At 44.2% G+C, this 14678-nt stretch overlaps 1 protein-coding gene across 1 annotated transcript; it reads left to right on the top strand.

Moving 5' to 3' along the window:
• Positions 1 to 12518: 12518 nt before the first annotated feature.
• On the top strand, positions 12519 to 14352 carry LOC147859589 (polyprotein of EF-Ts, chloroplastic-like). Its single transcript, XM_087325860.1, has one exon. The coding sequence runs from the start codon at positions 12626 to 12628 to the stop codon at positions 14033 to 14035; it is 1410 nt and encodes a 469-aa protein (XP_087181986.1). The 5' UTR covers positions 12519 to 12625; the 3' UTR covers positions 14036 to 14352.
• Positions 14353 to 14678: the final 326 nt, after the last annotated feature.

Raw genomic sequence — 14678 nt, 5'->3', positions numbered from 1 at the left:
AGCTCCTATCTGAGCAGATATTGATCCCGAAAAGCCATTTACCATTCAGGCGGATGCGTCAGACTTTGCATTGGGAGGTATCCTATCACAGCTAGGCAAGGACGGGCAGTCCTATCCGGTTGCGTTTCACACAAGAAAATTTGTAACTGATGTGGAGATAAACTACGAGGTGCATGACAAGGAGTTACTAGCTATGGTCGACTCGTTCGAGCAATGGCGACATTTCTTGGAAGGATCGCCTCATCAAATCATCATTTATAGTGATCACAAAAATATTACATATTTTCAAACGACTCGAGTGTTAAATAGGAGACAAGCTCGATGGGCACAAATTCTAACTCATTTTGATTTCAAGATCCTTTTCCGCCCCGAGAAACAACAAGAGAAGGCAGATGCTCTATCTTGCACCTCGACCTGGAGATCCGGCCTTCGACAATCAAAAGCAAATTCTCCTAGGATCATCAAAGCTACAAGCAACAACAGTTGCTTGTAGCAAGATATGAAACGTTCATATCTTGCACGTCGACCTAGAGATCCGGCCTTCGACAATCAAAAGCAAATTTTCCTAGGACCGTCAAAGGTAAAAGCAACAACAGTTTATGCCACGCCACTTGATTCACACCTTGTTGATATTATTCGGCAACAACTTCACTCTGATGATTTCGTTAAGGATGACTTGGTCCACATTAGTTCAAGCCATGCATCTTGCTCCACATTGCAAGGGTCATCTCAAGACTATCAAGACTTCAAGTGGCAAGATGGCTTACTTTTTTACAAGAATCTCCTTTATGTCCCTGATGGATCACCCCGCCTTCAAGTTTTAGAGCATTGTCATGATGCGCCTATGGCTGGACATTTTGGTATTGCCAAGACCATGGAGTTGGTGAAGCACTGGTTTTGGTGGCCTCATTTGCAAAACTTTGTCGACGATTACGTTCGTACATGTGACACATGTTGTCAAGCCAAAATACCCATGCATCATCCTTATGGCTTGTTACAACCATTACCGCCTCCAACCAAACCATGGCAGTCTATTTCTATGGATTTCGTTACGGATCTGCCACCTTCAAAAGGCTTTGATACTATTTTAACAATACTGGATCGATTTACCAAGATGGCACATTTTTTACCATGTGTAAAGAGCATCAATAGTCAGGAAACCACAGATATCATTATGTGTGAAGTGTTTCGTCATCATGGTCTTCTAGATGATATAATTACCAATCGTGGTCCTCAATTTATCTCTCACTTTTGGAAGCATCTATGGGCAAGCCTCAAAATCTACTGTAAACTCTCTTCAGCTTATCATCCACAAACCGAGCGCACGAATCAAACACTCGAGCAGTATCTTCAATGCTTCATCAGTTATCAACAAGATGATTGGAGTAATATTTTAAATCTTGTTGAGTTTGCATACAATAACACAATACACTCTTCTACCAAAGGTTACACATTTCTTTGCCTACACCGGCAACCATCCTCGATGGTGTATCTTGGATCTTCCCAAGGTCGCACGAAACCCTAGTGCTGAGCATCACCGTCATCGACTACACTGAATCCAGTTAGCACTATCTTCACATCTTCAAACAACTCAAGCACAACATAAGACCAACACAAATCTTCATCGTCTTAAGTCTCCTTTTAAGGTTGGTGACCAAGTATGCTTGCTTCATCGTCACATCAAGACTACCCGGCCATGTGAGAAGCTCGATTATCAACACTTAGGTCCTTTTCTCATCACTGCACAGATTAATGATGCAACCTTCTGTCTTAATCTTCGAGCACACATGCGGCTTCACCCAGTCTTTCATAGCTCTCTTTTGGAACCTTGTCGCACCTCTTCCATTCCTAATCATGGCATGCCACCTCCGCCCTCTGTCCAACTTGTCGACAGCCCCAAATACGAGGTAGCCATTATTCTCAATTCGAAGATTGTGCGGAATAAGCTCTATTATCTTGTTGCTTGGCTAGGCTATCCACTAAGTGATCACACTTGGGAACCCGTCAATAATGTTTCTAATGCTCAAGCTCTTGTTGACGACTTCCATCGCCGCTATCCAAGCAAACCGGGCCCTACATTGTTAACGACGCCTTCCTCTCGTCATTCTCAATGGGGGGATAGTGTGATGAATGCATAAACATCATGGCTTCGCCTGGGCTTGAACCCAAAACCTTGTAATACATAATCAAGAAGTTAACCATTAAGATAGCCTATGATCATATAAAATGATAAAAGCTACTTCATGTAATACACTAATTATTGTAAATACTTTGGAACATTCTAGAATATCCTAGAACATCTTAGAATATTCTAGGTCTAGAACATTCTAGAACATTATAGAAATCTCTAGGCTATTCTATAGGAACCTATAAATATAGACATACAATTCTTCTCGAACAAATTCGAATCAACACCAGTCTTAAGCTCTCACCACCTATCTTGTATCCATTCTCATTCTATCTAATACATTCATTCTTCTCTTATCATTTCATTCCTCTCTTATTGTGATCTCTTTATATCTTTCTTCTATCACTCAATCTTGTCTTTACTACTTGTAAAGACAAGTTCTCTTCTTGACAAGAAGCACTAAGTGACACTGCTAGGTTCTCCCAATTGTCTGGTAGGGTACAAAGTAGTAACGCATCATCTAATGGAAACTTCATTGATGCTAGTTGGTTTACTAACCCCATGAAAGTATTGATGTGCACCACAATGCTATCACCATCTATGTACTTTAGCCTCCCCAACTTTCTCAACAGGGAAGCTTTGTTGAGAGTATTTTTCCTTTCATACAGACCAGAGAGCTTATGCCACATGTCGTAGGCATTTGTATCATTTGACACATGCTGAAGGAGCTCACATCTACATACCGTCTAATGGTTGCCACCACCTTTCTATTTAGGATTTTCCATTCAGACTCTAAGACCCCAATTGGTATTTCTTTCCTATCAATCAGCTCATATAGATCTCTAACTATCAAAAGATCCTCCATCTTGATCTTCCAATCAGAATAGTTGTGAGAGTTTAGGACTATCATTCCTGAAAAACCAGTCACACTTCCTTCCATCTAAAGAAACCTTTCCTCTGATACCCGTTTGTTATGTTTATAATCAGGGATATACAGAAAATTAATCTGAGACACAAACACAAATAAGGATACACACGATTTACGTGGAAACCCTAAAACCAGGGAAAACCACGGAGCAAAACAATTTCCACTATGAATCAAGAGTATACAAATCAAGATATTACAACCCTCCCTAAGGAAGACCCAAATCTCAGAGAATACCACGATACTATAAAGGAGGCAAAGCTCACACAATAGTAGTACATGAAATGGCAAAACCTATTCGGGTGTATAGGTGTACTCCCATGTCATCATTTGAAACCACGGCTGGGGTTTTAGCCAAGTCCACCAAACCCTACTTCCTTATGCCTGCCTCTTTCACCTCCTTTTTGTTTTCCTCTCGTTCTTTCATCTCTTTATCCTAATACATATTTCCTCTCATTGTTTCTCTCTTTCTCTCTTTATCGTAAGTACCTTACCTTAATGGTAAGTTGTTACACTACAAGCACTATGTACTTGGGTTCGAAACCACATTGTCTCACCTCTCTGTTAGAGACTTCATACATATCTCTTTTAATTCACTAAAGATAATGCCAGTCTGGAATGTAGCTTCTCCATTGGGCAACCTTACCAACTGAGCTACATCCATTTGGACTCTCTCTATTTCTCTCATGGAACCATAGTCGAATAAGACAACTCAACAAGAGGAATTGCAAACTACATCTCATGAAGACCTAGAACCTACTAATTAACCACACAATAGACACACAACCAAGTTTGTTGCACAGCCGACTCCAAGCAACATGATGGCATTGAATCCAAAAAAATCCACCATCAAACAACCAACATAAACCATTGAGAACACAATGAAGAAAATTTGTCACCATGAACAAATATGGCCAAGAAATGTGTATGGCTAGTGTGGACACCAGTAGCAAAATTAAGGATACAACATAACCCTTCAACAAATTCATCATGGAGGCTCAATACCAGAAGCCACAACAAGGTTTCTTGCACTTCCAAATTTGAGCATCCCCACTAATGTGGTTGTCAAGACAAACATGGAACATGTTGAAGAAGGGGGTGAACCCAACTCAACAACCACGAGGAAGCAACAACCAAGTCCTCTACACCACCTTCGATTGTTGTGGTTGTTAAGATAAGCGAGGAAATAGCATGCAACATGGTGCAAGCTCAACACAACTGATGCAAATAACATACGAACACAACCGGATAGAATAAACAAGGGATACCTGATACAACCAACAAAGTGGTGTTGTGATGTAGTGGGTCAGAAGGTACAAATAGAGAAAAATGATAAGAAGAACCACCACATAAATGTGAATATGAATAAAGAGGGGGTGTAGAATTCAATTCCTAGTTGGCGCATAAAGGAACCATCGTTTTACATATGGAAAAAGAGTAGAGTAGGTGAACATTAAATGTAGTTGGTGGAACCTCTCTCACTATAAAAAGAGGAGAGCAAGGCTCATTTATGTGTTCAACATTTTGGCCATTTGAAGGTTTTGGGAGCTCAAGGGGTTCTCTATTTCGTGATTCTAGGGTTTTGTCTTCTTCTTATTATTATTATTTGGAGTAACAATAGTATTTTGGAGTTTTAGGATTTCCACCACTTCTCTTAAGTTCATCTTCTTTCTTCTCTTGTTGTTTTCGGTTTTTCTTCACCGTCTTTGTAGCATGTTAGGGTTTTTGAGGGAAGAAACGGAAGTTTGGCTACTGATCGAGGAAAGAAGCTCAAAGTGGCACAAGGACACTACATCAACAAAAGGGTGGCATTGCCATTGATCATAGGCGACTCCTCAACAATACCACGTAGCTTGGATTATCATTGTTAACTTAAACAATCCATTCTCATTACCATAGTAAAAGCTCTTCATAATCATTATTGTGATTATTTTATATTTGCGTTGTAAACCCTCTTTTGGAAAAAAGGGATTTTCTAGTAAAAACTTGTGTTTTGGACTTGATATGGGTTTCATATATTATTAGTTTGAGTGTAATTATCCCTAATATTGTGGTAACCTTTTGAACCCTATAATGGTGCATGTGTGTGTGAGAGAGAGAGGGTGAGTCATGATGCTTAGAAAAGGAAGGGAAATTTACACGAGAAGACCTGCAAAGGGGTTGTAAGTCTTATCTCATGGCATTATGTTCTCCCTTGTTCAAGGCTACCGCGGCCCCACTCAAGTAACACACACACGTGTTTATGCAACAATGGATGGTCTATCTCGCAAACCGACCATCATATGTGACCTTCAATTAGAAGATGATGATGAATATTGCACACATACCTCTATGGAGCATAACTTAGGAGCAAGATGATGAGTCAAGATCAAATCAAGAAAGGGACAAGAAAAAAAACTAGAAATGACACCTATGATATCACCACATAACTCTCAAAACATTTTGTCGTTGAAGTTGAATTCAACATAATATCGACATTTGTCGTACACATAGAAGATGGAGGGGGTATTGCAACACAATTCTTGTACCTCTTTCTTGTGATCTTATAATACAAGGTGTATCTTTCAAAAAAACAAAAAGAGGGGATATTGCAAGATCATCGATCTCAAGCAAGCCCTTTGGAGCAAAGAAAAATAATCGCAAATAGATGCTATGTAGACAAAGGTTACTAATCTTATAAAAAAAAAATGTGAACTCTTGTCCCTTGACTATTTGACTCGAACATTGTTAGTTGCAAATGGTTGTTTACCGAGAAGTATGACCTTCACGTGACTCCAATTAGATTCAAAGCTCAATTAGTGGCCCATAACTATCATGAGACTTTCTCACCTACATTGAGGATCGTGTCCTTTGTATACTTCTTGCAATATCAACTTATTGCAAGTTGTAAGTGCACCATGTAGACATTGAAACGACATTTCTTCATGGAGATTTAGAGGAGACTATCTACATGGAACAACCCAAAATGATGGAAAATACCCTATATATGTATGCAAGTTAATGAAGCTATTGTATGGCTTACAAAAATCTCCAACACAATGGTATTCCAAGCTACATAAGTTCTTGCTAAATGTCATCTTGTGTGAGAAAGACAAAAATAAAATTCATCGTCATAGGAGTGAGTGTATGTGGTTTGACTTTCCCACAGCAAGAACTTTTGAGAAAGAGATACTAGAGTGACCAATGAGCCACAACATCACTTCTTAGTTAAACATCTTGAACCATTGGGAATTTTTTTGGCAATACATGTATAGAGGAATCAAAGCCTAGGGATAGTACTCATTATCCCAATCAAAGCATGTGGACAACATCTTGGATAAATTTGGCATGGAAATTTCTTTCCCAATGTCCACACCACTCACAATACCATGTAAATTATCATCTCTAGACTCTCCTCCAAATGATAAAGAAGCATGTATTATGAAGAATATTCCCTATCTCCATGTTGGGATTACGGTCCGTTCGCATGGGATGGTCGGATATCGGAGATGAATGCCGACAAGCCCGGTTTCGGTTTCGGATCCGGATGACGAAGACCCCGGTTTCGGTACCGGATGACGAATGTACCCGGAGAGCGATCCGGATGCAGGGACATATCCGTGAATATGTTCGCTATGGGCCCCTGAGGCTACAGTTGTAAATAGCCCAAATTCATATAAGTATAAATATGACTTAGGGCAAACAGTTTTGTAGTTGCTTCTCATTTTTCTGTTTTTCCACTCAAGAGGAGTGAAGTGTAAGCAGCCGTGAGAGAGAGAGAGAGAGATAGAGCGCGAAAGATGAAGAGGTAGACGCCTCTGTGTACTTCCGCCGCCTGTGGCGAGGACAGCGAGCTCAAGGTCGTCTCCTTGCAGCTCGCCATTGTATACTTCTCTGTATAGTGTTGCGTTGGAGTCTTGTACTCCCGTGGTTTTTCCCGCCTGGGTTTTCCACGTTAATCCCTGTGTACTCGCGTCTTTGATTCTTTCGTGTGGTTCTTATTTTCTGCTGCATTGATCCGCGATTACTCGGTTGTGGCCGAGGGAAGAAGGTGAATAGAAGCGTCTATCCCTTACAAACTGGTATCAGAGCGACTGTTGCAGAAAATGGAAGGCGGCGGCAGCGGGCAGCCGATGATGATGGTGCTGAATGCACAGAATTACGCCGACTGGAAGATCAAGATGGAGGATCTTCTGATTGTTCGGGACCTGTACGAACCGATTGACAGGTCGGAAATACCGAAGGGGGTACTTGAGTCGGAGTGGAAGCTCCTGAACCGGAAAGCCGTAGCGACGATCCGACAATATGTCGATGTAAGCGTCCTACAACATGTGGCGAACGACACCAACGCATATGAGATGTGGAAGAAGCTGTCGGGCCTCTACGAGAGGAAGAATGCGTTGAACCGGACCTCCCTGATGAGGAAGATAGTGAACCTCAAGTACCGGGACGGCGAGAGTATGGTTGAACACGTAAGCACGTTCATGGGATTCGTGAACCAGCTTGCGGCGATTAAGTTCCCGTTGGAGGATGCAATGCAAGCCATCATCCTGATGTGTACATTGCCAGAAAGCTGGGAGAACTTGGTGGTGACTCTCAGCACCTCCTGCACCGAAGATAACTTGTCCTTACAAACGGTAAAGACAAGTATTTTGAATGAAGAAGCGCGTCGGAGAGATAAGGAACCGGCCTCCGACCCGAAGATGTTGTTTACCGAATCGGATCGGGGAAGACAATGGAACCGGAGTCCGCAAAGACGGGAGAAGTCGGGGACCCGGTCGCAGTCAAGAGGAAGGCCCACATGCTTCCACTGTGGGAAGCCGGGGCACTTCCGAAAGAATTGTCGGCATTACCGAAAGGACAATGGAACCGACAACACCGATTCGAAGAAGTCACCGGAGAGAAACGGTGCATACCGGGGAGCCACGGACCGAAATGGTTCGGATCGGCGAGGACAGGACCGGAAAGGAACAACGGCACTCGCGGCAAGTGAAGAGGAGATCATGCTCATCACCGAAGAAGGTGAACTAAACATTGCCGGCGATGAGACGACCTGGGTGGTCGATTCCGGAGCATCGTTCCACCTGACCCCGGAGAGAAGATACTTCTCATCCTACACAGCCGGCGAGCATGGCTGTGTTCGGATGGGAAATGAAGGTACGTGCCGGATTGCCGGCATAGGAGACGTATGGTTGACAACCCCGACCGGATGCAAAATGCTGCTGAAGGATGTCCGACACGTTCCGGAGGTTAGATTGAACCTGATTTCGGCCGGGAGGCTAGACGATGAAGGCTACACAGGTAGCATCCGGAACGGCGTAATGAAGTTCAGCAAGGGAAGCCTGATAGTGGCTCGGGCCCGGAAAGTCAACACACTGTACCTTATGAATGCCTGGTTGTGTCCGGAAGAGCTGAATGTGGCAGCCGACACTGCCGGTGAGCTGTGGCACAAAAGACTGTGCCACATGAGTGAGAAGGGGATGAAGAGGCTTGCAGAAGACAACCTTATTCCAGTAAAGCATGTGCACCTGGAGAAGTGCACCGATTGCCTGGCCGGTAAGCAGAACCGAACCTCCTTCCACTCAAGGCCACCGACGAGACGTAGCGCACCATTGGAGTTGGTGCACACGGATGTGTGTCAGGTAGAAACGAAGTCACATGGCGGAGCCCAGTACTTCGTGACTTTCATTGATGATCACAGCCGGAAGCTGTGGACGGCGCCGTTGAAGACAAAGGACCAAGTGTTGTCCATCTTCAAAGAACTCCACGCGAGAGTGGAAAGGGAATCCGGCAAGAAGCTGAAAGCGATACGAGCGGATAACGGAGGGGAATACCGGGGGCAGTTCCAGGAGTACTGTCGCTCGAAGGGAATCCGGCTCGAGTTTACTGTGCCGAAGACGCCGGAACTAAACGGGCTGGCCGAGAGGATGAACCGGACCATAATGGAGAGGGTCCGGAGTATGCTGGCGCATGCGAAATTACCCAAGGGGTTTTGGGCTGAGGCAATGTCGACGGCGACATACGTGATAAACAGATCACCCTCAGTACCTTTGGACGGAGACACACCGCAGAAAGTGTGGACCGGTAAGGAAGTGTCCTACCGGCATCTGAAGGTGTTCGGGTGTCTCGCATACGTGCATGTGGCAAAGGACCGGAGAGGAAAGCTAGATCCAAAGACCCGGCCATGCATATTCCTCGGTTACGGCGACGACGAGTTCGGCTACCGAGTATGGGATCCGGTCGACAAGAAGATATTCAGGAGTCGAGATATCATCTTCATGGAGGACAAGACACTCGCCGACTGGGAGTCGGAGAAGAAGATGAAGAGCTCCAAGTCGACCGGTGAGGATAAACTCTACGAGGAGCAGTCCCGACCGGCAAGGGACCGGTTAGCACTCGAGGACCCGGCCGAAGACGGTGAAGAAACAGAACCGGCCGAAGAAGATGAAAATGATACCGGAACCGGCCCCGATCCCGAAATGGATTCGGATGAAGAAGAAGAATCGGAGGAACCGGTTACCGAAGCTCCGGAACGGAGATATCCTCTAAGAGAGAGAAGGGCCCCCCGGAGATTTCCGGAACCAGAGCACGTGCTGCTAACCGACGAGGGGGAGCCGGAGAGCTTTGAAGAAGCAAAGCACGACACCCAGAGCCGCAGGTGGTTGAGTGCCATGCAGGACGAGATGGATTCCCTGCATGAGAACCACACATATGAACTTGTGGAGTTGCCGAAAGGAAAGCGGGCACTTCGAAACAAGTGGGTGTTCAAGCTGAAACCGGGAGATGCCGGAAACCCCCCGAGATACAAAGCCAGGATTGTGGTGAAGGGGTTTCAGCAGAAGAAGGGCGTCGACTTCGACGAAATATTTGCCCCGGTAGTGAAGATGACCTCCATCCGGACGGTGCTGAGCATAGCGGCAAGCATGGACCTCGAGGTAGAACAGATGGACGTGAAGACGGCATTCCTTCACGGTGACCTCGAAGAAGAGATCTACATGCAGCAACCGGAAGGATTCGAGAAGAAAGGGAAGGAGCACCTGGTATGCCGGTTGAAGAAGAGCCTTTACGGACTGAAGCAGGCTCCCCGGCAATGGTACCGGAAGTTCGACTCCTTCATGACCGACGAAGGGTACCTCAAAACGCAGTCCGACCATTGCGTGTTTGTGAAGAAGTTCGAAGGAGGAGATTTTCTAATACTCCTCCTGTACGTGGACGACATGTTGATCGTCGGACGGGACCAGGTCAAGATACGGATGCTGAAGAAGGCTCTTCACCGAACCTTCTCAATGAAGGACCTGGGTCCGGCGAGGCAAATACTAGGGATGCACATCATCCAGGACCGGAAGAAGAAGCAGTTGTGGCTGTCACAGGAGAAGTACGTGACGAAGGTGCTTCACCGGTTCAACATGTCGGAAGCAAGACCGGTCGGATCGACCCTCCCGACAAACTGCAAGCTGTCCAGCAAGCAAAGTCCCAAGACAAAGGCTGAAAAGGAGGATATGATGAAAGTGTCGTATGCCTCAGCCGTCGGGAGCTTGATGTACGCCATGGTGTGTACGAGACCGGATATCGGATATGCAGTCGGAGTGGTGAGCCGGTACATGAGCAATCCCGGCAAAGAGCATTGGAACGCGGTCAAGTGGATACTCCGATACCTGAAGGGCACAGCTAATGTGTGCCTCCGATTCGGCTCCGGTAAACCCGAACTCGACGGTTTCACCGATTCGGATATGTCGGCTGATGCAGATACCAACCGGTCCACATCAGGGTATGTGATGACGTATGCAGGGGGAGCTGTTTCATGGCAGTCGAGGCTGCAGAAGACGGTTGCGTTGTCAACCACGGAGGCGGAGTACATGGCGGTTGTTGAAGCCGGCAAGGAAATAATATGGATGAAGGACTTCATTAGAGAGCTCGGTATCCAACAGGAGGAGTACCGACTCTACTGCGACAGTCAGAGTGCAATCCACCTTGCGAAGAACGCGGCCTATCACTCCCGGACGAAGCACATCCAGCGAAGATATCACTGGATCCGGGAAAGGATAGAAGACAAGGAGTTCGTGCTGACAAAGATCCACACGGACGAGAACGGGTCGGATATGCTGACCAAGGTCCTCACACCCGACAAGCTGGAAGCATGCCGGAAGAGGATCGGATTGAAGAGACATCCCATGCCGAAGTGAAGGGGGAGTTTGTTGGGATTACGGTCCCTTCGCATGGGATGGTCGGATATCGGAGATGAATGCCGACAAGCCCGGTTTCGGTTTCGGATCCGGATGACGAAGACCCCGGTTTCGGTACCGGATGACGAATGTACCCGGAGAGCGATCCGGATGCAGGGACATATCCGTGAATATGTTCGCTATGGGCCCCTGAGGCTACAGTTGTAAATAGCCCAAATTCATATAAGTATAAATATGACTTAGGGCAAACAGTTTTGTAGTTGCTTCTCATTTTTCTGTTTTTCCACTCAAGAGGAGTGAAGTGTAAGCAGCCGTGAGAGAGAGAGAGAGAGATAGAGCGCGAAAGATGAAGAGGTAGACGCCTCTGTGTACTTCCGCCGCCTGTGGCGAGGACAGCGAGCTCAAGGTCGTCTCCTTGCAGCTCGCCATTGTATACTTCTCTGTATAGTGTTGCGTTGGAGTCTTGTACTCCCGTGGTTTTTCCCGCCTGGGTTTTCCACGTTAATCCCTGTGTACTCGCGTCTTTGATTCTTTCGTGTGGTTCTTATTTTCTGCTGCATTGATCCGCGATTACTCGGTTGTGGCCGAGGGAAGAAGGTGAATAGAAGCGTCTATTCCTTACACTCCAAGTATTAGGGAGCCTCCTGCCCTTACAGGACTGAACTTGTCATTTTCAACCGGCTTTCTCTCAATATTCATGGAAATTCCAGACATTATCATTGGAATGCACTCAAACTATTACTACGATACTTAAAAGTACACATGGAATATGTTACTTACTTATAAGGCAATTTGGGGTAAACAACTCCAATACCCGTCATGTAGGTGATTCATCTGGTTCCACACTGGGTTTTTTTGTTTACTTTTTGTAGGTGTTGCAACAGCATGGCATATGAAAAAGCAAGCCATCGTCGCCCTCTCCTCCATCGAAGCAAAATATATTGCATCCACACTTATTGCCAAAGGTCTTTTTGTTTAAGAGGGCTTGAACCATGCGTATCCTCGAACAAACAATGGGCAACATATCATCCCGAGGCATTTGTTTAAGAGGACTTCGAAACTGTGACGAACCAAACATATGGAAATGGAATTGGGGTAAGAATGAACCACGTGACCAACATTTTGTGAAGTATGTATATGTATATAAATATATCATATATGTAACATATATGGCATCATACCGCCACAATGAAAAATAAAGAGAGAAAATCGAAACATCTTATCCAATATAACAACACTACAAGGTGTGAACAAGGCTACCTCCAGTGTCTCTCTCTTCCCCTCCCTCTGTTTTAGCTATGGTGTTTTTATGCTTCTTCTTCTTGTGACAAATCGGTCTTCTTCTTTCTTTTTCGTCTGTGTTAGCAGCAGCAGGAGAAGAATAAGCAGACGAAACCACAGGTTTCTAATATGGGTCCAGCAATTCTACTCTGCCCTCCTTCCACCACAGTTCAATTGCTGAGCTATGCTTCTCCATCAAAATCGACATTAAAGCAGAGAGAATCGTCCTGTGTAGCTATGTCTACCACAGTCTTCTTTGCGGGAACCTTCATCAAGAAGCCATTGTCCTACTCAGGGAAAATATACAAAAGGAATAATGTAGACTACCCATATACTTGGAGCAGGGTCTTTGCTTCAGGGGAGGAGGTTATAACTGTAGAAGAACCTATCATTAATTCAAGTGAAGCAGAACAGGATGAGGTCGAAAGAGGAGAAGAAACTACTGAGTCTTCTTCCATAGCTGTGGATCCTTCAACTATTGAGGAGGTAAGTGTTTCAGAAGAACCCAAAACTCAAGCGAGACGAAATTTCAATAGAAATAATAATAAGGCCCTTGTTGTGAGTAATGAAGAACTTGTCCCTGGAGCTGTTTTCTCTGGTAAAGTCTCTGCAATCCAAACATTTGGAGCTTTTATTGATTTGGGTGCTTTCACAAATGGCCTTGTTCACATCTCTAAGCTTAGTAAAGGATTCGTGAAGAAAGTAGAAGACGTTGTCCAGATTGGCCAAGAAGTGAACGTGAAAATCGTGGATGTCGATTTCACCGCAAAGAGAATCTCCCTAATGCTTATGGGAGAAGAAGGGAAAGAAGAAGAACAAGAAGAAGAAGGGAAAGAAGGACAAAATAACCTACAACGAGGTTTGTCTTCTTCGTCGTCGTCATCATCTTCTTCGACTCCGAGAAGAAGAAATAAAACCCCCTCCACATCGACAAAGATGAAGAAAGGAGAAATTGTGACAGGTATTGTAAAGAACATGATAAGATCGGGGGTTTTCCTTACCCTTCCCGATGGGACCGATGGCTACTTGCCGGTCGGAGAGGTGATTTTCCGGGGTCCGAATACCTCCCTAGAAAACCACTTCCAAACGGGACAGGAAGTTACTGTTAGAGTCCTTCGTATTGAGAGGGGTAGAGTTACTCTTACCACTAAACAAGAAGTGAATTATGATAAGATCAATGAGGATTTGAACAAGGATGTCGCAGAGAGAGCTACTAATCCTTTTGAGCTAGCATTTCGTAAGAATGAATCAATCTCGAGCTATTTGGCCGAGAAGAAAAAGCAAATAGAAAGCAACTCAGAGAAAGAACAGGTAGTTGATGTCATAAATGGGACAATCTCAAAGGAGATTGATGAACAAGTGGTAGTAGAAAAGCAAGATACTCCAAATGGGGTCATTTCAGAGGACGTCAGTGAGAAAGAAAGTGATGTAAAAGAGGATATTGAAGCTTCCATCGAAGTCATTGAAAGTGTAGATGCCATTCCAGAAGAAAAAGAAGAAGACAACGAGAAAACAGATACTTTAGCAGATAAACAATAAGTTTAAGCTTAGTTTTTTTGGGGGATCTTCATTATTCGCGTAAAAGTTCGAATTGCAGTCGGAAAAGTGATCATATAATGCAGTGGAAAGAAATGATTGTTATAATGCCTAAACAATCATACAAGCCCTCAGCTGCAAATATATATGGTCTCTTTTTTTTCGCAGAGTGGCTTGTATTCAGTGATTCAGTTGAAGAAATTGTGAGTCTAGCTGAGTTAGAACACCTTTCATTTTTAATTATTGTTTCTTGTTGGTTGTTTTGCAAAATGCAATATGTAGCTAAGTAATATCATGCCTATTTCTTTTATTTTTTACAAGTTCTGAGTGTACTCTCATAAAGGCCATCTAAGAATTTGCACAAACAAGAAAATTTTATGAACAAGTCAGCGCTATGTTAATGCTTGAAATACGCTGTAATATGGGTGCCTAACAAAACAAAGGAATCTGTTGCGATTTTGAACTTAAGTATGATGAATTTGAAGTAGCACTTCTATACACCTTTTACTATGATGATATCCTTCATTTTTGTTCTGCAATTGGATAATTTAAAAGGTTTTTCTAGGTTTATTTGTATTCTATTTTGATGCCTTCCAAAATATATATATATATATGCTCAATTAACTTCTCTTTGACTATTGCGTGT

This window comes from Azolla caroliniana, unplaced genomic scaffold, assembly GCF_043228905.1.
Source record: "Azolla caroliniana isolate FFs.n. ecotype wild unplaced genomic scaffold, voAzoCaro1.0.p SCAF_10, whole genome shotgun sequence".
Lineage (NCBI taxonomy): Eukaryota > Viridiplantae > Streptophyta > Polypodiopsida > Salviniales > Salviniaceae > Azolla > Azolla caroliniana.
Note: the sequence above shows the minus strand (reverse complement) of the source record. Positions and strands in the feature narration are given on the sequence as shown.

Coding starts and splice junctions, on each gene's coding strand:
- LOC147859589 (XM_087325860.1), top strand. CDS start 12,626: ATGGGTCCAGCAATTCTACTCTGCCCTCCTTCCACCACAGTTCAATTG.